A 27,982-nucleotide genomic window follows, 5' to 3' on the forward strand; every position below is an offset into this window, starting at 1 on the left:
AATATAGTAAAAAATATGAAATGTCAACAAATGGCATAGAAGTGACAATAATTTTTCAATCTCTATTTTGGTAAATAATGTAGGTAATATAAAATATTTTTATCCCACAACAAAAAATTGTAATAGGGAATCCACTATACCCAGTTTACGAGTCACAACTCTCTGAGGTACCTAATACAGTTTTGGGTAATATTCAAAATATTAAAAAAAAAACACTTCCCAAAAGTATTTTGAACTTAAACCAAGTGGTTAACTTGAAAACACATTACCATAATATACTAACTAGTTGAATGTATTTGATTGCTGGGCTATGTGGTAATTATTAAGATTAGTGAAATCGTTTTATTTAAATAAATTAAGAAAATATAAGGTATTAATGTCACCCATGACAGGAAAACAAATCAAAGTAAAGACCAGTCTTTTTCAACACAGACTAGACAATCAAAATTGTTTAAAAACAAACAAAACAAAAATCATTCTTAGTGGATTCCAGCATAATACAGTAATATGAAGTCAATCTACTTGCGGTATACCGGAAGTTTATGCATATTGCATAACTATTTGACGCAAAGTGAATACTTTGCACCTACATATGAATAATATGATAAACACAGTGGAAATTAAATTTTATACGTTTGTATACATATAATAATCATAAAATATGAACTAATTTGGTAATGTTACTGAGCTCATATTCTCATAACCTGATAGGTATCTATTTATTTAACTTACTACTCAGGGACGGTCCAGGAAGGGGGCTAGAGCCTAGGCCCCCTCAAACGTATTTTTCTCAGATTTTTCACTACTCCCTGTTTACTACCCAATGTAAAAACTTGTGCAAGCAAAAAAATTGACAAAACCGAATTATCTGTTGTAGGTTTGATACATTCCTTTTCAATATTTTGTTACAGGTGGGTACTTAATAAGATGGTAAAATTATTTCCTGGATACTGTATCACCATGGTTTATGAACAATCAATATTGTTTAATTTGGTGAATTACAAAAAAATTCGGAACACGGCAATAGTGGAATACTGGAATATAACAGGATTTGTACAGAAGTATAAAATACAGTAACACTAAACACACTACACAAAAACCATCGAGTGTGGACACACCACAATTTCTGATTTTTAAGGCAAGCCGTGAGTGTAAATGTTATTGTTTGTGTGACGATGTAGACATGGAGCTGATAGAGTAGGACACTATATTTTGTACATCGCGGTTTGTCTTGTGAACTTAATGTGAAAGTGTGAACACAGTACGTAATAACAGCATAGTATTACGCACACAGCAAATTAAATATTATGCCTAATTTAAATTATTCGTGTAATCGTGAATGGTGATGTTGAGTGGTTCAAAACTTTAACAGTTATACTATAGTTTGGTTATAGACTGAAACTGAAAAATTAACAGTACAGAATACTGAAAATTTTTAATTTACAGCACCTATTTAGAAATAGTGAAATAGTCTGTGGTTTGGTGACGGGTGATCAGTAAAGTTACCCGCGTCTTCGTCTTTGACACACCAGTGCCGCCAACTTATCGGTGCGCTTCGACCGTTGCGTGCCGATGCGCAGCGCTTACCGTAACCGCCGTTACCGTCGGTGGAGGACCGTCGTCCGGTGGATCGACGCCGGCGCATTGGTCAAATACCGCGGACAGCCGTTCATATTTTTTCGTACGCTTCGCTGATAACGTGCTTTGTTTACGTTTGTCGATATCAGAGTTTTGATTATTGATAGTAAAAAAATAAAAATAAAAAAGTAATAATAATAAATTACTCGTTATACACACACATACATACACATTTATACGGTTATTATATTTTATTATTATATATATAGGTGTATATATATATATATAATAAAAGTGTACACAGTACTATCGTTAGTCAGTAAAAATATTTTTTGTGAATTTCGTTATTATTTTTCGATTATTTTCTCCCGACCATCGGAGCTCCGGATTACGCCTGGACGCCTAACGTTTCGCGTGTCGACCGATGTCCGTGCACTGTTCGCGACTCACCAACACCGAATCGTACCAACAGCATTCGTCTTCGTCGTTGTTATTGCTGTCATCGACTTCGTGGTCATTGTCATTGTTGTAGTGCTCAGTGGAGGAAGTTTGCATTCACCGGAGACCGCGTTCAATTGTGACCACAGAATTGGTGAGTAAAAAAAATATTCATTGTTTTGTGATTTTTGGATTGACTTGACCAAATACTACTATCGATGAATTTGTGTCGTGATCCCGAGTATTCGACAGTTATCGACACTATTTTGGGTAGCACATTTCAAACGTCTATATTCTTGTATCACACTCATTACAATGAAGTCGATTAAAGATTATTAATATTAATTTTATTATCGTTGATTTACAGGTTGCAGAATGTGGTAACCAATATTATAACTAAACAGTTAAAGCGATGCAGAATGTATTTTCCCGAGACATGTTTTCAATGGGTACATTTGATGGCGGAGTCAAGTGTAATGGACATGTCCAATTGTCTGGACGCTCATCGAAAAAAGATCGCAAGGGGTGTAAAAAAGAAAAAATTGAAACTGTTTTAAAAAACCGGTTTATTACTCCAGCAAAAGTTAGGCAACCTGTGCTTAAGTTGCCTAAAATTAATGTTAAAACTAAAAATCAAGTTATTAAGCCAGTTGAATCAGTAAAGAATAACTCAGCTATTGATCCTGTGGTGAATAGACCAAATATCAAAGATGATGTTCTAAAGTTCAAAGAATTATTGTACAAAACTACATCTCCAACACCTCCTCCTGTTGAAGTCCCAGAAAAAGTTGATGATCGTTTGTCCACTGTATTTGAATCGTCACCAAAAAAGACAAAAGCCAAAAAACGAAATAAAATTAAGGCTGAGAAAAGTGTGTCTGGTGGAAATAAAAAACCTGATAAAATAGACCCTCTGATTGAAAATGACAAAAACCAGCTCAGCTGCAGTATAATTACTATTCCGCCTAAACGAAATCATGCTAAGTTAAGTAATTGGCAAAAAGATTGTGGAACCAGACATGAAACATTGCAGAGGATACTAAAAGAATGTGAAAAAGAAGCTAAATTGAGGGAAAACTTATATCCTTTAGGTAAATAAATTATTTAATAATATATTGATTGTATATTTATTATGTTTAATTTATTAAAAATTGTTTTTTTTGTAGATTTAGCATCATCTGATGTATCGTCTGACACTGATGATCCATTAAATTTAGAGTTAGAGGATGCACCGTATCAAAAATTTTGGTTACCTTCCGATCAAATTGAACCTTTAGATCGAGATGCTAAAGTGAAAAACTTGCGATCAGTACTTCGGCGAAGGTTTCATCAAATGTCTAACCTTCCTGATAACTCACCATCTCCTGATTTAGTATTAGCAATGACAAGCGCTATACGACATGATCCTATTTGTATCAATCAAATAGTATGCCAAGAGTCTGATTTTAAACCTAAATTTAAAAGGTTAATAATAATCATTAAATTAAAATTGTTTTTATTTTATTAGAAATATATGTAAATACATTGTCAATTATTATTTCGACAAATTAATATAAAAATATTTATAGATTTTCAACGAAATAATTGATTTTGGTTTTTCTTTTTCAGTATTGGTGGTGTGTCTTTGGTACAGCAAAAATGTTGTTTGGAAAGATGCCACTATCCTGCTATACCATGCACTCGTCATTGTTTTAGACATATTTTACGAAATGTTGACCAACTCCTTTTTGAACACTGTTCTGCACGAACTAATCAAGGACCGTGTACCAATGCTGTGTTTAATATTCGTGATGTACAGTCTTTGTGCTTTGACCATTTGTACTCTAAAGACACAATAATTCCGACAATAATTCCAGTGAGTTGGAAATAGCAATAATCACAATTCAATTTATTTAAATTACATCAAATGTTATTAAAAATAATTTTAGACTGAGGAAGTACCTGCTATCAAGTCTAAACCTCGTAAAAGGCCAAAGAATACTCCATTTAACAAGCTGTCAAAGCGTAATAAAAAGAAAAAGCAACTGCCTAAATTCCCGCTTGAGCCTCCATCATATACGGAGACAATCGAACCTAATACTATTGAGCCAATTACATGTACTAACGATCTGCCTCAAAATATCAGTTGTGATGTTACATCACTTTACTCATCTGTGGCCAATCCTGATATTTATTTACATCCTGGTAAAGATTAATTTAAACTACCTACTAAGATAGAATAGACTGGAAATGATTAGCCAGACTCATTTTAGTTTGTGACTAAAAAATAAGCCAGCTTAAAATATTAAGTGTTGGCCTTGTATTTATACATATCCATCAAACAAACAATATTTATGTTTAAAGGTAGAGCTTTATGGTTTTAATCAACATTTCCTATTAAATGTATTATATCTCTTCTGAGCGATAATCAAACCAGTGATATGATGCTCACTTACAGTCCATTCTATCTTGCTTTATGATTAACACATTTTCAAAATCTTATAAAATAATAAAATAATAATTTTTAATAGTTGGTAATAATATTATTACACATGAAGTAGAAGTTGGTGATGAAGTACTTGCTGGCTTAGATGCGGCTGATTTAGCAAGTCATGCATCACGGCTATTGGATGATCATGATGATATTACAAGCGTGTTCAGTCAAATACCTGTAGATGCATTCAATGATCTCTTTACTGGTAAGTGTTTATAAAATATAAATGTGCAACTAATTATGCTGATTTTTATCATTATACGTAATTTTTTCTTTCTTAAGTTGATAAAAATGGACAGTATGTACCTTCTCGCGAAGAAACTGAAGAATTAGAAAGAGCATTGGAAGCTGTTGACATGGATGTCAGATCGCTTGAAAGATTGTCACAATCACACATGGCCAATATTTTGGATCCTGCTTCACTACTAGCAGACTTACCGATACCTCCTTTTTCCAGCTCATAGCAAATTCAAGATATTAACATAAATAAGGTAATCTTACGAATAAAAGATAATTATTACTAAAAAAATAAACTTAGGTAATTTCTTAAAAAAATACTATTAGTTAATTAATTTATATTTCAAATTTCCTATCTTCCCGAATCTTTATTATAATTTTACTAAATGTTTGTGATAAATAGTTTTAATAAAGTTCAAATACATTTTATAATTATTATATAACTTTTATAATTTGTAGTCAAAATAATGCATATTATTTACTTTTTAGTGTATCAAAATTTCAGTTATGAATATCTATTTGTAAAAACACATTGTTAATAAATTCTGCATTCAAACAAAAACTGCACATATTACTAATTTCAGTAATTTAATAAATTTATTCTGATCAATGAACTAGATTTGAAATAATCATTTGATTAAAAAAAAAAATTAAATGACACATAAAATTGAATTAAATTTGTATTGTGATCACTTATTAATTAACAAATGATAAGATTCTGATTCAAATTATAAATAGTGATTTTTGAAACTAAACAGTATTTTACAGTTTAAGCATTAAAGTACATAGAACTTTAATAAGTAAAAACACACAATTTACCTTGCTTAAAATCGTATTAGTTATTTTTTTTATTTGATTAATTTTAAAGTTAAAATAGAACAAACCAAATATAATTTTAAATTATAAAGACCGAGGTGAATGTGTAATGTGATAGCCATAGTTTCTACAACCTATTATTTTTAATTTTTGTTATATATATTTTACTTAGGTTGACTAATAATTTAAGTATATTTTTATTTTTAATAAAAAAAATTCAAGTTTTGGGTGTTTTTAAAATTAATTTAGTTATTTTTATTTATGGAAATTGAATAATATATAATTTGTACATTTTTTAATCAAATCACATTAACATTCCGAGTGTTATATTAAATAGAAATCAAATTATATGCTGTTACCATTATTTTTTAATAAAATGTTCTTATTTATTTGATTTATTTTTAACTTGAAAACAATAATCTATTTTAAATGTCAATATCTGTAAATTATACTCTTACAACCCATTTAAACTTAGCTTAATATTTTACCAGTTCATAATTGTGTTAAATTTTGACTAACAACTATGTTTGATAATTTAATTTACTCTTGATGTATGATAGCATTCTTGACCTTACAGTTTACCTCAAGTGTTTTAAATTTATTTTAATAGTGTTTATTTTTATATTAAAACTCAAGTAATTGTGAAAGTATTGATTTTACAACTTAATTGGAAATTGATGCTTACTTGGAAAATTTAATTTTAATTACTTCTAATGTGTAACAGGATAATGATTTACCCATATTAATCTCATGATATATTGTTAAATACAAATGATATAAATATAAATTATTAAAATGGTGTTTTATTGATATTAATATTCATTTTTGTTTAGATACTGATAATAAATAACTAAATAATGTATTCATATAAGGCTAGGTAAGTTAAGTAATTTTCCATCTCTTTAATAGTTCATGGTTTCTGATATGAAAATTATAAGATTGTAAAAATTATTAGTTAAATAGAAAAAATAGGAAAAAGTTAAACTTGGTTAATAATCAATTAATTTTTTTTTAACTTCATATTTACAATTTATACCAAAGTACAATAAGCACAGTTGATAAAAGTATAGACAGTTTCCAGAAATGCCATCCAATAATAGAGCCCTACTAACAGAAAGTATTAATTTTTGGTAAACTAATTTTTAAAGAGATCCGAGGTGCCAATGTTTTTTTAAACATCAAAACTAGGTTATCTGTTAATGGTATTCTTGAGACTTGAGAGACTTGAAATTAATTGATTTGGGCTAGACAGTCATTTTCTATGGAAATGTATTTGAAGTTGCTTTTATATATGTTATATTATTATGTTATTTATGTTTACTGAAATTCAGATATAGTGCATTCAACACTGACAGTTAACAATTTAGTATCTACAATATTTACTTGTAACATTATAAATATTATTTTGGTTCCATTTATTTTTATTTTTTTCAAGAAAAACAATGATTTGTATAAAACAAAATATTTTTTAAGCCTATGGAGCAGGGAACAAATTCACTTAACGTGACTTTAAAATTAATTATCTGATTAGTAGCTGCATATCATGGAAAATAATTTAACTTGTTATGTAATTTAGTTAAAGTAACTTAATTTTAACTTTTTAATTAGTTAAAGTCAAACCTTGATTATATGTTTAAAATTAAATTGTAATTTACTAGAAATTGATTGTTTAGTTGGTTGGATTTTAAATGGATTATACAGAAATGTATGATTAGTTCTTAATTATTTTGAGTCTGTGTTAAATTAATTTTACAATAGTTTCAATAATTTTATTTTTAGGTAAACCTGTGAAATATTGCAATTATTGTTTATTTGTGATCCTATGTTTGTTAAATTAATTCAATGTCTCAAATTAATGTGTTTGAACTGTTCATAATAGAAATATCAAATTTGAATATCTTTCAATATAACTGATGTTTTCTTAATGAAATATTAATCATCAACTTAAGTTAGTTTTTATAATACTATTTGTAATTAAAATACTCATTGAATAAAAACAAATTTAATCTTTTGTGGGTAACACATGTTTAATATTGAAAATTTGTTTAGCTCATTAATAATAAAATAAAATATTGTAGAAATGTTCTCACCATGTAAGATTCAGTTTGAATAATGTCTGCTCTGTAAATAAGAAAATAAATTTATAACACCAAAAAACAGTTTAATTATTATATGCCTTGTGTTAAATATGTTTATTGCTGTGACCAACAGGCTGATCAGACAACATAAAATATCATGTTTGAAATAATATTTTATTTCGCATTAACCGTTGCAAAAACTAAATTTTCATTTATATTGTTTCAGATAAGAGACTTAAACAGGTGCACAGATTAGTGAGAAGAGGATTAAAAGTAATTAATTAATAATAATGACAAAAAAAAAAAAAAAAATAGGTATCCACTTATGATTAGTTGGTGTTATTATATAATTATTTATAATTTATTTTAACAACCAATTGGTAAGTTTGAGCAATACTCAATGTTCTTGAGTACGAGGCTGCTATAAAGCTTAGTAGAGCACAGTTGTGGTGTTATTGAAAACTTTTTTTAAAATAAAAAAACAACAGTATATAATAATTTATTAATTAGGAATTTTAAAAATGTGTATTCTACAATGTGCATATTTAAAACATTGTAAACCCGAAACATTATACAATTTTTTTTTTACCCTATAATTTCTGAAGACTAAACATACTGTGAACCTCAATTTTGGTGAACTACTCGTACTTTTGTTGAATTAATATTAGATTATGTAATTTCTTATATTTAATAATAATACAAGGAACACAAATGTCTTGTTTATTACCAGTTGCACATTCCATTTGCAACTGTAATAATATATATTTTTTTTGTATCAATACTTAACATCATTTATTACTATTATTTATTTTTTTATACTGTTCAAGCTCTTCCACAATTATGTAAATATATTGGAACGTGACAACTTTTGCATTTTATTTTCTTCTTTGTGTATGTTTTTTTTTATGTACAATTGTGAACAAACATTTTAACTAGTAGGTCGTAATTATGTTTTTATTTGTAATATGTATCATGTATGTACAAAAAAAAAATATATATATATATTTATATATATATTAAAGAAAAACAAATAAATCAATGTTACGTGTATTTACGTATGTTAACAATATAATATATCAACATGTGATATATTATTATGTATTCTTATAATTTTATACTCTAAACTTTGAAGTCTCCAGGAATGGATCATGATTGCTGTTCCTTGAAGTATTTGTAGGCGATTGAAAAATCCTTGTCACCCCATCCCATCTGCGATATACGTGCGTACACGTCCACAGTAAGGCGCGTTAAGGGCGTCTGCGTGTGTGTCTCCTTCGCAAGCGACTCTCCCAATCTCATGTCTTTCAGCAGCAAATCGGCTTTGAAACCATTCTATACAGATATTTATATTTATATTTTATATTCTAATTAATACCTAACTTAAATTAGTGTTAGACGATCATGTTGGTCAGTTACCATTTTAAAACAACTTTAAATGTTTCACATTTAATACATTTTTTGATATGACTTTTAAGAAAGTTATGACGGTGTTTATTTTTATACCATGGGGCATAGACGTCACTGTGGTTCACCTCAATTACGCCCCTGAATTAGAGGGTAGGTTACTTATCTCACCTTTGAAATGAAGGTACCTATCTCTAATTTATGATATAAGGGCTTGTTGGTATGGGAAATTTTAATAATGCTGGGTTATGATTGTTATTACTAATAATAATTTAATTATTTTTTGAGCTCTCTGAGAGAATTTTCAGGAATAAAGTTGCTTAGAAGATTTTGATCGTGGGGTGTTGGGGGTTGTACAATTTTGCAGGAGGCTTCTGAATATGTAATTTGGCTATTTTAGTGACTATATGGACGTGCAGATCAGTTTGAATGGTATGATTTGAAATATTTAAGAGGAGAGTTTGTTATGAATAAGATTTTTGATTGGAATACTTGTATTTTTTATGCTATAGTTTTTTTGACGAAGCTCCAATTTTGATTAGGTACCATATTAATCATTAAGGCTTGAAATTTATTGCTGTAAAAAATGTATTTATTAAAGTTAAAATTAAAAAGTAAAAAAGTAATGATATTTAAAATTTAAATTAAAAAAATGCATTTTAAATATTTATGTTTCGAATAGGTTGATAGGATTTGTGATGCAAATTGATAAATGAAACACTCAAAATTTAACAATTGTTAACGGAGTTGCATGTGTGTGCTTGTAGATTTATTTACACGTACGTGACTGGCTGATCGGCCGTGTAGTCAAGTTAACGAAGAAAAACTAGGCAGGTAAATTAGAAATTTTGTCATCGTCTCTTAAATTATTTTTAGATATGAGAACGGCGGTCTAAGAGCGTTAGTATATTATTATAATCAGTGGCATCTATTGACCATTTACTTTGTGTATTGAACTTAATAAAAATAATTTTAAGTACATACCCTCTTGTTACCTAATTACATATTCAGGGGGAGGGTATGGATATCAGACATCAGTCTATATATATTTGAGATACCTACCTATGAGAAACCAATATCTATCACTGTATGCTCACGTTCGGGGTTTGTTCTTATGCGACCATCGGCCACTATATGTATACCTACCTACATTCCAACATTTTTTGTATTTTCTAGAAATTATTTAAAATTTTGTGAAAAATGACCTAATGTTATGATTAAAAAGTTACATTTGTCAAAACACGTAAAAAGAAAAATGACATACTTAAATATAATCTGCAGTACCTAACTATTACCTATAGGTAGCAGGTTATAAATGTGCATTTTGAACATGATGTTAGAGTATTTCTGACTTCTGTAGTAGGTATAGACTTGAGAGTTGAGATATTTAAATTTTAGGTAATTGTACCCGATGCAATGACGACGGCTCTGAAGTACCGGTAGAATGTTTGGGTTAAGTTTTTTTCCACTTTCAAGCTGACGGTTACGGTGTTCGAAATTAAAAAAAACCGTAATTTAACCGGTAAATTGTATAGTACAGATACTCACGACTGCACAGTTTGTAAAAAAAAAACTGAATCGAAATTTTTGCCCGGTCGTGTTATAAAAGCTACAACCATATAATAATTAATAGGTACAATACATCGGTGCCTACCTACGGTATATACCTATACCTATTACCTACCCGGCATTGCCTACTTAATGTTAAGGCTATCACTGACTTTTGAGTCACGGAGACAGGACTGACCTGAACTGCTGATCTGTATAGTTTGTATACGCGAATTGGGTTATTATGTAAAGAAATATAATCGCGAGAGGGAAAAATAATACTATGTATTTGGCCTGCAGGGTGAACAATTTCGTTGAGTTTCGTGTTTTTGGTCTGATGAAAAATATCAAAAGATCAAATTCAAAAAAAGAGGTTTTCGCAAAGAATTCGAATGATATAAGATTTGCTGGTGATTCGTACCAGATAATCGTTGTTGCTGGGAATGTCTTTGTCGATGGCTCCGGGCACGGGATTGTTGATTTCGGATGCCCAACACCGTCCTGTGCTCGTATTGATGACGGATGCCAGAACCTTAGGTTCCATGCCTAGCCTGGAAGAAAATGGTCCGGTAAGTGAATTTTTAATAGTATGATTGGTATTGATGAAATCGAAATTAATAATAAAATACTACGTGTTACTGCGTTGTGCGTACAATATAATGTGATAAATAATATTATTATGATGCGTGGGCATAATAATTGATGACTTAAAAGTTAAAATAAGTCTAAATAAACTGGAAAAATGAACCCCTGACAGGGGTGTGGACCCTTTTGGTTATTCATGTTTTTTTTTTGAATTATAAAATTAAAAAATAATTTTGTAAATTATGACAACAGCGTTTATAAGTGCACTCAATATGTTTGGTGGTCTCAATGGTAGTGTGGTACCTACCTAAAAAAAGGGGATTTTCAGTATTGAACGTTAATAATTAACTAATAATAAATAAATAAATAATTAAACTCTGATGAATTTTCTTCGTCTTTTTAGTAGGTACTCTAAGTATAAGTACCCTAGTTATTATACCTATTTTGTGATAAGTTTATTTCAATATTGTCTTATTGAACTTTTGAAGTATACCTATAAGTACTATAAGTGCTCTTGGCCCATGCCTATTTAATAACAATTTTTTTCGGTATTTCTTAAAAATAAATTATATAATATAAATAATATAATATTAATTATCGAGCAAATTTAAGTAAATATTAAACATTTGAATCAGGTAGGCACCTATAACTGAGTACTGGCAACTCCAATAAATAATTTTTTATTAAGTACCTACCTATTCACATTGTTACACAAGTTTGTACACTTCTTCAATTTTTTTTTAAATGTTGTTAAATTGCAATAAAATACCTACCCACACATAGGAGGTACTTACTTATATAATTTTTTCACATATTTTAATATAAATGCACAAATATTTTTGGTATTGCATAGGTACGATCTAATGATTATCCACGAGTAGTTTATATAGACAGGTACCTACATATTTGGATTTAAAGATTTCTTAGTTATTATTCAACCCTAAATCAGAATATTTTTCTAAAAATTTCGTACATTGAAGTATTATTTATTAATTATCGAACCAATTTAATTACTTATTAAACAGTCGTTTAAAGTTTGGGTAAGTGGAGTGGAAAGGTATAAGGTCTTAGGGCATCTGCACTGCGTGGTGCCTAGGCACATTTTGCTCGTCTAAACTTTAAGAACATATAAATAATTAACTATACCAACACATACACAATTAGTTGGTCCAATGTGGAGTGATTTCTTGATTTTTTTCATCGTGAAACCCTTAATATAATATTTCATAATCTTGTTCAGACGCTGTTTTATTTAAGGGTGATAATGTTAGTGAAATATAAAAAAAATGTCGCATGTAATATTATAATACAGCAGGGACCTATCTCTCCCTGGCCACTACTTACTCCTACCTACTATAAGAGCATAAACCTATAAATGTAACTTATATGTACATTTCAACTAGAACGTTGAAATAATTCTTGAATAAAACGTTATTTTCTGGATCAGTGATAAAAAAAAATCACTCTATGCAATTACATAATTATACCTCTTTAGAATATAAGATGTCAATATGAACTTAAAAAGTGTACCTACGTATTCCAAATAAATACTGATTTAATGATATGTGCGAACACCTCCAATCAGTACCTATGTAATATATGTAGGTGCACAATATATTAATAATAATATATAATATAATTTATATCTATAAAGATACATATCGAGTTGAATTTCAATAAGTCTTGTGTGGAAATACATTTTCGTTTCTAAACTGTTTAATTGCTAGTACGTCACGCATCAGTGTTGTTTTAGTCAGTAGCTACAAAAGTATAAAATTCGATTATATAATATACCCACCTAATAATAATAATATTTAGTAAATCATATTATTTTTAAACATTTTGCGCCATTCCATCTATATCCCGCATAAATGCATAATACACTTACGCCGGGCTACGCATAAAGCCACTATAATATAGAGTTCGCTGTATTATGTAATAATCTATTAATTATTATAATACCTATAATATGAATTCTGTCCATAATCGCTTTTACTGAGAGGATGTAATAATATTATATAAACGGTGCCTATATGGCTGTATAATATTCGTCGAGAAACAGCGAAATTATCTGAAATACATATTACGACAAAATACGAAGCCATACATTCATCATCCACCCCGACCCAATAAACCCCTTATTTACAGTAAATGTATTAAACTATTACAGTCGTATTACTCATTGACCTGTATATATATGTATATTAAATTATAAGCCTCTGCACCAACTAGAATACTAGATCATCAACGTGCCCCACTTTTTGCACTTCAATACTGCACCATATGTAAGTATACCCAAGACGCGTATACCAGAGTACATATACCGTGGACTATCAGTCTTGTTATAATTAATAATCTAAAAATAAATCACGTATGAAAACGGTAGAGACGTACTTAATGCCCAGGTTCATAGCCTCAGCCACCGCAGCCATGGTCATACCGAGTATCATGTTGTTGCATAACTTGGCGACCAGCCCCGAACCGGCCGGTCCGCAGTACACCCACCGGGACCCCATGGAGCCGAGTAGGTGTTCGGCCGCCGTCAGCGTGCTCTCGTCCCCGCCCACCATGAATGTCAGAGTGCCGTTCTGTGCACCCACCACTCCTGCGCCAAAATTACGATCATAAATGACTGTGATAACATTGATTTATTGGATTTCGCCAGGGCCGTATTTAGGGGGAGCAATCTGCAATGGGGACATTTGCCCCGGGCGGCCAAATATTGATCTATTTATGGGGCGGCCGTGGCCCCTGCGGTAACTCAGTGCAGTATATTGTATCAATAAATATTTTTTTTTTGGAAAAAATTTGTACTATGACTCGACCCTTGTTGCATTTTGTATTAGACATATTTGTATATGCAACTCAAATATAATGTCTCGTTTATGATAATTATCATAAATATATGAGTAAATATACAAGTAATTCTAACAAGACTGTAAATAGTAGATATTTAGTCTTACATTTTATCTAAATTTTTTATCTTTAATAGACTGGAAATTACCTCATCGAATATTGGTGATCTTGGGAATCTCAAAGTACGTACCCGGCGCAATCGGGATATTTATTTAGTTTTGATAACCACTGTATAGGTAGTTTCCTACTTAATGTGTACGGGCCGCAATTGGGATAGGTGAAAAGGTAAAAAGGTTACTTTGGGCCGCAATTGGGCAACACCCGTAAAATTATGACCTTGGACATCGCTGGATGGAACATTGCTTACTTTATCTATAGGTACCTAACCCCTGACGGCGACTCAAAATGTCCTACTGCGGGGTTTTAGGTTAAAATAATTCTCTATTTACTATAATTAGTTCTTAACTAACCTAACCTATTGGCTAAAAATGAGAACTTAGCCCATCAATGGAGTAAATGACTAATTATTAGTAGAGGATCAATATTTTGCCAAAAGATCATAAATAATTATTTTATGATTTAAAATTTTTTGTAAATGGGCTGCACTATAATACAATATACACTTAATAATGTAAATATAAATACCTCCTGACACAGGTGCTCCTAAAAATTTACAACCCTTCTGCTCGGCCATGTTTGAAACTTTTTTAGAACTCTCTGGACTGATTGTACTACAGTCCACAAATAACTGTTCCGGTTTCGAAGACCTAATATAAAAAAAAAACTACTAAAAAAAAGAAATATTTTTTATAACATTAAAATGTATACGAGTAAATTCTTTTTATAATAGGCAGGTTTATAATGTTTTTTTGTTAAATCTTAAGTTAACATCCGTTGTATTTGGCATTTGCACCCCTTCTCATTATTAACTGTGAATTTGTATTACTTATTCTATCATAATATAGGACATAGGTATTACTAAAGTTACAGATTGTAGTGTTATTTATTCAATAAGAATAAAAAATATAAAAATAGGATCGAGATGTTCAATCTTCTTTAATTTATTTGATTTCGATTTTTTTATTTATCTATTTGGTGTTATATTAAATATTAAATTATAGCATAGATGGTTTCTCGTGAAAAATTTTATTTTATCAACATTTTTTCAATTTTTTTTTAAATTCAAACAAAGCTAATGTTTCGTACCGATCTAAAATATGTTCAAACAATTTAGAGGTATTCATATCCCGTGACACTGGTATCTGCCATCACTCATATTAAACTTATTTAAGTTATTGCAGCGGTCTTCACCGTATAAGGCTATAGTACGATGCAAGTACAATCAAAATGTAATTTTTATTGGGCAAAATTTATTATTTTTTTTGGAGAAAAGTGTAGAAACTTGTTTAGTGGTAAATACTACTGAATAGTTATGTACGAAAATAAGTTATTGTGTGTAATATTGAATGAAAACATTTTTATTCCAAAAATCGTATAACTTTTTGATTTATTGCCCAATGCAACTTTACTTTCTATAAGCCATGTGCCCCTCATATGTCCTACCTAATATATAGTTAATAATTATTAATAATAATATTTTTTAAATTACTTTATAATTTTATGTTTTGTTGACATCGGCTATATAATTGGTGTTATAATAATGTTTCATGTTGAGTGAATTTTAATGTAATTTCCGTTTTATCCGAGTGCTCTAAACTTTTTTCTATAATTACAAAATTTGATTCATACATCAAAGTATATATAAAGTAAACTATTTAGCTTAAAAGTTGTTTTCCAGAGGTTTTTTAAGTATGTATATTTTTTTTTTAGAGCATTTATAATCAATACCACTTTTTAGGATTTTTTTCACTGTTTTCTTGTGGAAAATAAACATTTGATAAAAACCCACTATATTATTTGCCGTATATCAATCAATATAAAAATGCAACTTTCGTTTTGTATAAGATTCTGAGTGGATCAATGAATACATTGGATTTACAACGATATTTGTTTTTTTGTGTATGAGAGCGCTTTTTATGAAACAATTATTGAGTATTAATATTGAAAATGTTCACTTTTTTATTCATGTTGATAATATTTTTATTTCTCAGTTCAAAAAGTTAAAAATAAGTACAAGGTTTTTCATATATTTTTCTAACAAGAATTAAAAAAAAAGTTTTACTCAAAGCCACATTACACATTTTTATGAGCGTTTGAAAATTATATTTTGTTGTGGCTGGATGTTGGAGAGAAAAATTAAGATATTTCATTACAATTTTAGTCATTTAACATTTTATTGTAATAAGATAAAAAAATATTAATTGTATTGGTGCTTGAAACGTTTTACCCCTTCGTCATATTTTACTTTATGCAAAATGTAATGTTTTAAATAATTAGACTAATTTTAATTTACATATTTATACTTCGAACTTTACTTAGAAGTTCACTTTATTCTACGGTACGACTGTACGAGGTATGGACTTTTAATAGTTAGCAATAATAATTTATTATGATAGCTAATGTAATATGTGGCGTTTTTTGCAAAAATTAGTTCAATTTACCGAGTACTTCTAATAGAAAAATATATTATTTATTTACTTAGATTCATAAATAAATTATAAATATTCTTAGAAATAGTGGCTGATACACCTTCGACCTTCACTGCCCATATCTGTATTGTTGTTTGTGTGTAATAATTATTTATCATGTAACATGCATCTATTACAGGTACTCGAGACATTTTATATAGCAGGGAGTTTTTCTGTATTTTTGTATGTACACTGTAATTTATTTTTTAGCAGTTATTATTCGAACCTAATTTTGTTCTTTTTTAAATTTTTGACACATCGGAATCCGTGGTCCAATAATCGGTAATACACCGATGTATTGCCCACTGGGCTCTATTAAACTCATTCTGAGCCCGGAATACAGTATATTATTCTATATTAAAGTCAATCCTCACTCTAGTAATTTCTCGTACGCCGAAAGCACGTGCTTGCTCGCCGGCAACATGGTGATCACGGCGTCCGAGGACGCGGCCACTTGCTGCAGCGTGTCTGCGGTCTCGGCTCCGTCTAGGCCCCGAAACAAGTCCATTCTCTCGGCAGACACATCGTTGCCCACCACTCCGTAACCCTGTAAAGACATTCATGGGATGTAATATTATGACATTATTCAAAAAGTTTCATCGGTACATTATTATAAAAACACGATGAAGACATATGGTGTGTACAAAGAGACGTTTTTAAGGGGTAATGTTCGATATATCACGGTGACAAGTATATGCGTCCATATTATATCGCTCGATTTAAATATTTTATGCATTCGCTTGACGAACTAACAGAGTATTGAGATACGCTTCTCTCCTGCGCTGTTTGTATCGCTTAATCGAAGTAATTCGAGCACCGTTTATGTGCGAGCTGGCTTATACGATTTATTTATTTATCGTACCTATTATTGACCGTATGATGTAGGTATTGTGTGTCTTATATTATAAGCTAGTTTAATTATAAATTATTGTACTTAGGAATTAAACTATAAATTATTTTAGATTTTAAATGTTTTCACATCCGTAGTTAACTGTAGATCATTTTCAGACACTGATTGCCGCCCGAATGTAATTTAAGTTATTAAGGACTTCATATTAGGATTGAATCATAAATGAATGTGAATTATACATTATAGTATTGATGATTTTAAACAATTACTTATACAGTTATACCTAAACTAAATAATAATATTATGTAATAACTATACTTATAATAATTGATGAATTAGGTATACGATATTTTGATCAAACTGTACGCTAATAATAAGTTTATGTACCTATTATAATTTATGGTGTATCGTAACGATAATCTGCAGTACAATATTTGTGTTGTTTTGTAGTAGGTCGGTGCATCAGTGCAATATACATCATAATATATTCTCTCTCTATATGTATATATTATAATGTGTCATACCGTATCCCATGTGGACATGTCATCATTAATTATCCTGTGTTTTTATTTAAATAAATAAACTACTTAAGAAGTATTTTTATTTTATATATTACATTAATGATCTATTTTCAATTTTGACGTGTATGTTTTTCAATTGTATTAATTTGACACCAATATTGGTGTGGGTAAAAGAGCCAATGGGGCCACAAGTTCTCGCCTCTTTATGTTTTCCCGTATGTAGGTGAATTATAGAGTGATGACGTCGTGTAGAAAACGTTGTATAATTGATACAAACGGACAGGACTTTCGTCAACAGTCAATTATTTATTAAGCTATTTTTGCTTTTTATTTTGTTTGGAACTTTTCGGTTTGTAGCATATCGCCTCGCCGTCGTTTATTTCGGACGTTTTCCCAGTCACCATTGTATTATACAATGGATATAATGCTATTACAATATTATTGTACTGCTTGCACATAAAATATTAAACATTTATCCCGCGACCTTTGTAATCCGTTACCCGTCGAATTATAATTGCAAATCGTCCGTGACTCCGTTTACTTATTCTATATCTACGATAGACGGATTTTCGTATGAGTTAAATAGTTAAAAACAATTGTAATCAATCTCACACGTCATGAATTTTATATCTGTATATCATCATAGTATATAAGCATATACATATACCTATTCTCTATTTTCGCCTACATTGAACATTCTACCACATATATCTGTGATTTTACTATGTACTATGTAGGTATAAGGGACGTAATGCGTATTATACATTTATATCTGAATGATGTATTTTGCTCAATATTAAATATATATACCAATATCGAACAAAAAATTAAATGTTTTATATTTTTATTTGAAAAAATGAATTCAAGTTATCATATTTCATATTTGAATATGTATAATGCTATTACCTGTTGGCTGTTAACCTATAGTGAAGTCTTTTGATATGAAATTGGACAGTTCGATACCAAAGGTATGCTAGTTATTAGCTAGTATTATAACGGTCTATTATAATATATCGGGGAAGCTTTTGATCAATTTTTTTTGGAAATAAAGTGTAAACAGATAATAATAATAATAATAAGGAAAAACATAGTAATACTAATAGATATAAAATACTTCAATTTTTAATTTTTCTCTGACATTTCCAATGTGTCTGCAGCCCCTCCAGCCCTTCATAAAACACCCTTGTTGTTCATAGTAACCTATATTATACACAACAATATTGTACTAGCACACATTTTGGTATATAGATGTAAGTATATTACATTTTTAATTTTTATAGTTCATTTAAGTCAATTTCATTATAGAATTAAGTGTTCTTTATAATATCGTGTATTTGTGATCCTATATTATACCTCTTTTATAGTTATATTACAGTAATACCATGTAGCATTGTAGCCTCATAAGCATCAGGTATATATTTTTTAAGAAACATAGTTGTTACAGTTACCTATATAAATCAATTAAAATTGTTCTGTGGTTTTCGTATATTTTAACCATTTTAGACCACCGAAAACATTTTATATTTGGGAAATTAAAGAGAAATAATGACGATTTAAGTCAGGTATGCAAAAAAAAAATGAATCAAATGCTTTAAACTAAAAGAAAATCTACTTTAAAACGGGTATATTCTATATTGTCATGATCGCCTCTTTCGTACACAAATAACGGTGTGGTAAACTGAATTTAAATTGGTTTGGAAGTTGAGGAGATATCGAGTGTTTCCTATTTTATCTTGAACACAGTGTACAAGTCGCAAAATATTTTTGGAGCAACTAATTTCCTGAGAGTTGTTGTTGACATAATATTGAAAGCTTGTACTAGATCTATATAAATAGCTGCGACGAATAAAACTTTATGTTTTTTTTAAATGCTAGTTTTTGAGCTAAAGCTATAAAAAAAATAGGTAATATAAAAATAGGTATCTAACGAATAAATACACGAACCCCCTTATTAACACGGAAACACGTGTAGACGCAATTATGGGACTGTCGTACAATTTTTATATAATTGACAAATAATAATAAGTATAAACTTTAATCGTATTTTTTCTATACAATTCGTATGTTTTCGTCGTTTTTACTCGTTAACGTAGTTAGACTAAAATGCATGTGTGCATGAATAACGTTCGCTTTATACTCTAGAACCCAGATGATCAAATAATGAAGAAAACCAACAAAATAACTCTCATATTTTCAGTTCAACAGAGTTTGAATAAATTATAATAATTATTATTATTATTTATAGGTTATAATATATATATATATAATATATATATATATAGGAATAGGAGTAGATTGTAATGATATGTATGGATGCAATTCATATGTACTTATAATTTTTTTTAAGTTGCTTCAATATACTTAATTTATTATTCATTGTTTGTTAACTGAAAATGTGAGAATTATTTTCGTTTTGAGTTCCCCTGGTGTTTTTTTTGATTTTAATATTTTATGTATTTCAGTTATTTGGCATTAAGTTTTTTGGTCGTCGTAACGGGTATTGGATCGTGATTTGTTATGTATCTATAATGGTAAAAAATTGTGCACAATATTCAGTGATGTTTTTTAAACACAGCAACTAAAAGCTTTTATTATTGTTGTTACCGATTTATATCTCGTGTGTTCGTGAATAAAATACATTGATATTATACATTTTTTATGTTGTGTGTTAACATCATACTTTTTTTATAAAATTGTTTTTAATTGCATATTTTTTAGGTTGTGTATTTGAAGTTTTTATTCTCCGTAAAGTGCACATTTTAAAGTTTTTAGGGAAAATATGCACTTTTTCCAACTCTAATTATTACGTTGGAGTGATGCGACAGTGTTCGGTGGATAAAAAAAAAAGATAACTAGACCCGAGTGTTTAGACCGGTATGGTAAAATGCACTCTATCGAGTCATCTCGAAATGAGTACATGTATTATATTATTTAAGTATAATACATGACGGTCTGATAATATATAACTGACGATGGTACAATTATGGTATTATACAAAAAATATTATATTCAGTGTATGTACGCTGTGTGTATACGGGACGTATAGTTTTTTTTTCAGTAATTTTTTCGATATTAAAATATTAAAATATGCAAAAATGAATAATAATAATAATAATAATAATAATTAAGGTATTTACGTTTTTCAATAAGTTTTTCGCCATCGGAATTCCCATGTTTCCCAGGCCGACGAAGCCGACATTTGATTTCCACCGTTTGCTCTCTTCTAAACACACATACATACATACATACTTCGTGTTAAACAAAATTAATATAAAAAATGTATTAATATAATCCGTTGGCGTGCGTAGACTCAATAATTTTGAGACGATCTTTGTAAAGTAATTATTGCAGAGTTACTAAAATTAAAATTGCGTTACTCGAGAGTCGAGAAGAGGCCCGTCGTTTTCTACCAAAGCCATATAATATCATACATAGGTACCTAACCAATTATATTATCATAGTAAATAGAAACTTTACAATTTAAAAGTTTCAATCAGGAACTTAAGACTTAAAATATTGTATGATGTTATATTATATATTATTATGATGTTATCCCAGGTATCTCATGTAGTCATGTCCGTGAAGTTAGCCCTTAACTTAATATTTTATAAATTAATTGCAAATATAATCGCAAATTGGGTTTTAAAAGTTTTAGACAAGTCGTTAAAATGTATTAGGCTCAAAACTAATTTACAGAAAAAAAAAATACCTATTCAAATTGTGAAAATTGTAGAAAGATATATATATTGATTTTCAAATTCTGAAAACTGTTCTACAGTTTTTTTGTAAAATATTGACAGATTTACCGAATAAATCAGACTAAGTCGGTTGGCATACTTAACGGACTTAGCTTCGTTTCTGTATACAAAGGATTGTATTGGTGGTGAATTTAATATTTATAAAACCGTTGTACGCGCGCTTATTTTTTGACTAGTTGGTTTATTTTATTTTTATAAAATTACTGAATAAACAAACTTCTCTGAAACATAATCGTACGGGTGGTGTGTATTTGACTACGTGCCGGGTGGTAGTTTTGTCGGCGGTACCTAGAGAGAGGGTATGAGTGCGTGTGTAATATTTTACACCTCTTTTATGGTTATATTATTATACTCCCGAGTTATGCTACACTGTTGTTCTTTATATTGTTATCGCGTTAAATTAATAATTTATTTTTGACAGGTAGGTAACCTGCTTTAGAAGTCTGCAAAAATGAAATCTATTTGCTATAATAATTTGTCTACAGAAATAATATAATGCTTATGTATTATATATAACATTATGCATAGCAGACTGTTATGTATAATATACGTGTGTCGGGTGTACGTCAAACGGGCATACATGTGTTTTATGATTTTTGATAATCGTTAAAATATCATTTGTATAAATATGAGATGTTGAGTACGTAACGTATATTATGACGTATGGTTATCGATAAATATATTTAATGTTAAAAACTTAATGATTGTGTTTACGAGAGACTCGGAGTGTACTGTCGGTCAGGCCACAGGTCATTAAAAATAGTACTCTTATTATATCAAATATATTATTACATTTACAAGGAGCTAAACTCTATAGAATGATTGTAATTTATAAATGTTATATTTGAGTTTATGATAGTATATTGAGTTGAAATAACGTTAAGGTACGTTTGAATAAGCAGAATATGAAACGTCTACAAATCGACGCGATTTTATTATATATAGCAGTTCTAGCAAAATGCTGCATGGGAATTTGAGACTTACTGCATCACAAAACGAAGATCTTCCTGGTATCCTGAAAGTATGACTTCTATTCGACTGACTGGATAACACTTTTTGTTCGGTGGTTCCAAGAAAATGTTATACCTTTAATAAAAAACTAAACTACAAGATGGAGGAAAATTTGAAAGAATCTTATTATTGACTAGGTGTTATCGACGCACTTTCACATCCATCAAAGGATATTGAAAATTCAATAGAAGTATCTAATAATAAATGTCATGTTTCTGCCTTAAAATGTAGCTATTTTATTACAGTCACTGCAGGTTGATATATGGCAACTATTTTTAATTTTTAATATTGTGCCTTATACATTTATATGATATATTAATAGATCATTTTTAATTACGACTACTATACTTTCGACAAATGTCGATTATCCGACCAAACGCGTGTATTTAACCTTCCCACTGTTCGTTCAATATTATACCGAACAATCTACGTCCCACTATACTCAAACACGCTTCACTTTATTCTAATATTATATGTTTGTTAGATTTCAGTAAATAATTACATGAACATTTTTGCTACCGTTAGATACGCATGAATTGGCATGATGGAATAATTGATAATTGTAGCAGGTAAGAGTGTAGAATGAAACTTCCATAAAAAATAATTAACCGATAAACTATCTAATGTAGTAATGTTATAAACCTATAAGGAATAGAAATAAGCATATGGCATACAGTTTAGGGTAACAGAAATAGCTGATAGAATATGACGTAATTAACAGTCTATGTATAAACATTTTATTCCAATCAATTAAAAAAATATATATAATTAATTAGTATGATCATTTTTTTTATTATATAAAAATCACTACCTAGTATTTAACTATGATAATTTGAAAATTACACTATAATAAAATATTGATTATTGTTAATTACAGTATACTAAATAAAAGTAGTTTATATTAAACAAAAGTCATTATAATATTTAATTACCACTGTCAGTTATTTCTGTCATACCCTTTATAATATCTATATTCAATATTATGCTCGTAAAAATAATGATAATACATTTTTATATTAGGTTACATATTGTATTGTATAGAGTTTCGTTCCATCCGAATTTTACAATTTGTTGTACACACATATAATAAGGTTAAAGGTTATAGCCATATGTTACCAAACATAGGTACGTATACCTAGGTATCGAATACAGCAGTCTCGTAGGTATTTCTAAAGGTGGGAATCAGTTAGTTAAAAAGTTATTTTTGCTGTCAAATTTTCAACCTAACTATTTGGCTAATGATCTAATTAACTTAATAATTCAACTATGGCAATACAAAATATTGGTATTCATTGTAATAATAATTTAGTATTTTCTTATTTATTTGACAAATAATTCGTTATAACATGTTTATGGATATCTATTATCCATAACGCTGTTTACAACTAATTAATCAATTTTTTTTTCGTTTAGTCGTGCTGTCTATTATAATAATTTAAAATAAAAAACTAATAAATATACATTAATTTAATAATTTAGTTGACATAAGCGAATAATTGTCTAAACCCCTTCAGTTACAGAGTGCAATAAAAAGGCTAGTATGAATTTATGATGAACTTTTAACAAAATTTTCAGTGATTAATTATTATTAAAAAAAAAAATGAAAGTAGCACAATCACTATATGTGACCCATGTGGATTGTTAAAAAAAATTAATCAAGGATTAAACAAATGGAATTTAATTAACAATTGTTTTGACATAGGTACCTACTATACCTATACTGTCCTACTATGTATATTGTATATTTCTATTTATATATATAAACGAATACGTATCGATTTATGATTTAAAGATATCCGACTAAAGTATTATACTATTGATATATTGATTGTAACCTACATACACTATAGTACATATAGTAATTATAATTTATAATTTTATGTGTATTTTATGTACCCATAAGTATACTTGGACATTGATACAGCCGGACCAGATTGGGATGGGCGCTTTTGGATGGAATAATGCCTCTATTTTTATTTGAACATCCATTTTCACGATTTTTAAAATGTTTAATGCAAATACGGTTCGCTAGTAGTTAAATAATTTTAGCACCCCTCGAACACAACTTCACATTGCTTGTCTAGCGGCGCCGATGTGTATAGTCATATTATGCGTGCATTGTATACGACGATATTGCTGGGCAATAGACTCGATTTTTAAGACCTGTGTACTACACACTACACACTTGATCTTAACATGAAAACTCGTTTTTATGACGGAATTGCGATCGTGCGTGGTTACGGTCACGGTCGCAGTCCGTGACCGACGAAACCAGCCGGCCTTGAAATTGGAAATCGTTGTTCACGGGCTAGAAATTGAGAATAACTTTGAGGGGGTTTCGGTGTTCGTTTTGGAAGGCAGCGGTTCTTTGAAATTTTTTCATGCTCACATTCTAATATTATTACCATCATTTGTATTATTATTATAGCTTATAGTTCAGCTGGAAATTGGGGCACGTGCTAGCTATTATTACTGTAATTTATTGTGATTAAGACGTAATTGTAATTTGCAATTGATTTGGCTGAAATAAATAAGTAACAACGGTTGCAGTGCAACGTGTCTTAACTCGTTCTCAAGTCACAACATAATATTATTTGTTCGTCGGCAGACCTGCGGATATCTTTCCTTTTCTCAAGACACAGATCGTAAGTAATACTCAATACTCGTCACATAATATAATTCCACGCATTTAATTGACGGACTGGACAATAGTGGTCATATCGCCGTATATGTTATAAAGTTATTACAATATTACTTGTTTCATATTACGACGATACTAATAATAATTGTATTGATCGATTGTCTATTTTAAGTTGTGAACAATTATTTTGAAAGGAATAGTTTTAAAAAATAATAAAGCTTATAGTTAATTTATCAAACAATCACTATTACAATAGTTTCATAATAATAATAATAATATGAAATTTAAATGATTTTTACGATTTGATTTGGGTGTTGCTCAAATATTTCCAAGAACCGTTTATCGAGAATTATTTATAATAATTTTAAAGTATAGCATTTAATGAGTTTAACCGTTTGAGTTTGATATCTAATAACAATCTACATTTTTAGAAAAATATAAACATAATCCTTTAAAAGTTTCAACCCAGGTGTGTACAGTTTGTAATGTGTACATAATATATTGTATATTATTTATTTAGTCATTGTAGTAATATTGAATTGTATGTTGACATAATATAAAAATAATTATGATTGACTAGATTAGTTTGCATTTATTTGTGTGCACATAGGCATATAATGATGGGCTAAGGGGGCTTTAGCTCCTCGTAACATGTTTAGATTATATATGACATGTACCTGTGACATTTTAGGCTATAGTTCCCTCATATAAATTCATCACACTACGCCTACGGGCGTGCAATGATGGCAAATTTATGACATCTATTCCTGAATTTATATTAACAATAAATGGCGATTTACAATTTAAGATAACGTTGGAAAAAGGCTGTATAACGCAGGTGTCGAGTAAGACGTGTTGGCAAAGTGACGATCAGACATTTTTCTAGCGAGATCTGAAAATATTCAATATTTATTCCTAATTATTGTATAATTTATGAACAATATTACTATCTTTTAAAAACACAAATGGTCAAATGAACCATCATGCCTCTTCTAGGTACTTATGGACATTGGGGTCTTGGGGATATTAATTGTCACAGAAATCTGGAATAATAATAATAAGGCGCCTCGGAAGTAGGTGGTATACCGTCGTACAATAAGGGTTGGTGTATTAAAGTCATATTTTAAAAATTGTCCATTTAACGATATTTTGGTAATACACATGTTTACGTGTTAGGCTAGTAGTTATGATATTTATTATATATACAATCCTATGGTCAAAGTGTTTGTTATTGAACTCCTCCAAAAGGGTTGAGAAAAGGTCATAAAGTATATTTCACTCTCCCACACCCACCCCGCCCAGTTTTAAATCGCGATTTTCATGTTTTTATACATATTTTTAAAATTTTTTGTTTATGTATATGGTTGCTATTGGTTATAAGAGAAATATAAATATGTTTAGTGGAAATTGGTATTTTTTTTTGCCATTGGTTAATCGGGCAGATCAGGCGTAAGCGTGCATCAACTTTAACTTTCACACATTGCCTGCAAAGGTGGCTGAGCTGCACTTTAGCCGCTCATCGGCTTGTCCGCAATCAAAATCAAAATAAAACGTAATATTTACAGAAAGTAAGCATCAAGAGGGGTCCGGTGCCTACCTGATAATACCTACACTGCTCGCATTATCACAAGCGAGTCTCGTATACCTAATAGAGTTGGCACGAAAAAATGAACATCAGAGTGCACGTGATCAGCTAGTAATAATACATTGATGTGAAAATTATAAATAGGTATCGGATGTAACGGAGCGTTTTAGGAAGCACAGAACTCAGGATTTATTTTTTTACAATATTATTATAATGTATACAATATCATGATTTACGAGACTCGAAACATTTCGTTATTATTGGCATGAGCAGTGGAGTTTAGACACTCAGTTATAGAATATAGGTAGTGTAAACTAATAAATAGGTGTGCACTATTATACTATTTTAGTAGGTATACTGATATTATTACAAATTATTAATGATTAATTTGAAATCCATCGACAAACAATGATAATTAGATTTTTGTTCCTGTCCCGTGCAAGTTTTTATATGCTTATAATAATGATCGCCTAAGTAGATTAATAATCGAAGCTATGGACAAATAAAAATAAGAAATACAAAATAAATAAAAACAATAAAAACAGATAACGAGCAGATAACAATAACAATTATCGATTTCGTTATTTTAATTACCTAGGTACTAAGTAAATTCAACTGTCAGAAAATTATGATTTTAATAATCAATAGTTTTGGACAGAGTTTTTTGATCGAGTATGGCTATACACTTAGATAATTTATTAAACTCGATTCGAAATTTAACTCAAAATTACTACAACACGTCAACGGCCAGCCCCAACAACAGCAACTTACGCACATTTGCGGATATAGGATTTAATTTTGGGGAGAGGGTTTGAACCCCTAACCAATGTTCCCTATATACGCCACTGCCTACGTATTATGTCATACTTACCGACCACTGAGGCAATTTTTATACAGCCGTTCGCCGACCGCCGGAACACGTGGTTCAAACCACCGACAAACATGATCATTTGGGCAGGGCAATATTCGCGCGTGGACGGACAATTTTATTTTTCTAAAAACTTACACTGTGGAA

At 29.7% G+C, this 27,982-nt stretch overlaps 3 protein-coding genes across 4 annotated transcripts in view; 2 read left to right on the forward strand and 1 right to left on the reverse strand.

The window, feature by feature from the left end:
- Nucleotides 1-1,775: 1,775 nt before the first annotated feature.
- On the forward strand, nucleotides 1,776-7,932 carry LOC111031589 (INO80 complex subunit D-like). 2 transcript variants are annotated; one of them, XM_022311615.1, is made up of 8 exons: nucleotides 1,776-2,170; nucleotides 2,384-3,107; nucleotides 3,183-3,480; nucleotides 3,625-3,871; nucleotides 3,945-4,200; nucleotides 4,554-4,694; nucleotides 4,772-4,980; nucleotides 7,847-7,932. In XM_022311615.1, the coding sequence occupies exons 2-7, from the start codon at nucleotides 2,429-2,431 to the stop codon at nucleotides 4,951-4,953; spliced, it is 1,803 nt and encodes a 600-aa protein (XP_022167307.1). In that variant the 5' UTR covers nucleotides 1,776-2,170; nucleotides 2,384-2,428; the 3' UTR covers nucleotides 4,954-4,980; nucleotides 7,847-7,932. The 2 variants fall into 2 exon arrangements, with proteins under 2 accessions (XP_022167307.1, XP_022167306.1); XM_022311614.1 differs by having other exon boundaries at nucleotides 1,777-2,170; nucleotides 4,527-4,694.
- A 719-nt stretch (nucleotides 7,933-8,651) lies between these two features.
- Nucleotides 8,652-27,917, reverse strand: LOC111031594 (3-hydroxyisobutyrate dehydrogenase, mitochondrial). The gene is made up of 7 exons (XM_022311621.1): nucleotides 27,839-27,917; nucleotides 21,110-21,195; nucleotides 16,976-17,148; nucleotides 14,659-14,780; nucleotides 13,552-13,762; nucleotides 10,994-11,123; nucleotides 8,652-8,952 (listed from the first exon to the last, which is right to left on the reverse strand). Exons 1-7 carry the CDS (start codon nucleotides 27,915-27,917, stop codon nucleotides 8,767-8,769), a joined length of 987 nt encoding a protein of 328 aa, XP_022167313.1. The 3' UTR covers nucleotides 8,652-8,766.
- The window catches only part of LOC111031596, a 50,128-nt gene continuing 46,878 nt past the window's right edge, over nucleotides 24,733-27,982 (forward strand). Inside the window, exon 1 of the mRNA XM_022311624.1 lies at nucleotides 24,733-25,386. The gene's annotated coding sequence lies outside the window, so the exon portion shown is untranslated. The remainder of the gene's footprint in view (nucleotides 25,387-27,982) is intronic.

Source organism: Myzus persicae, unplaced genomic scaffold, assembly GCF_001856785.1.
Source record: "Myzus persicae strain clone G006 unplaced genomic scaffold, MPER_G0061.0, whole genome shotgun sequence".
Lineage (NCBI taxonomy): Eukaryota > Metazoa > Arthropoda > Insecta > Hemiptera > Aphididae > Myzus > Myzus persicae.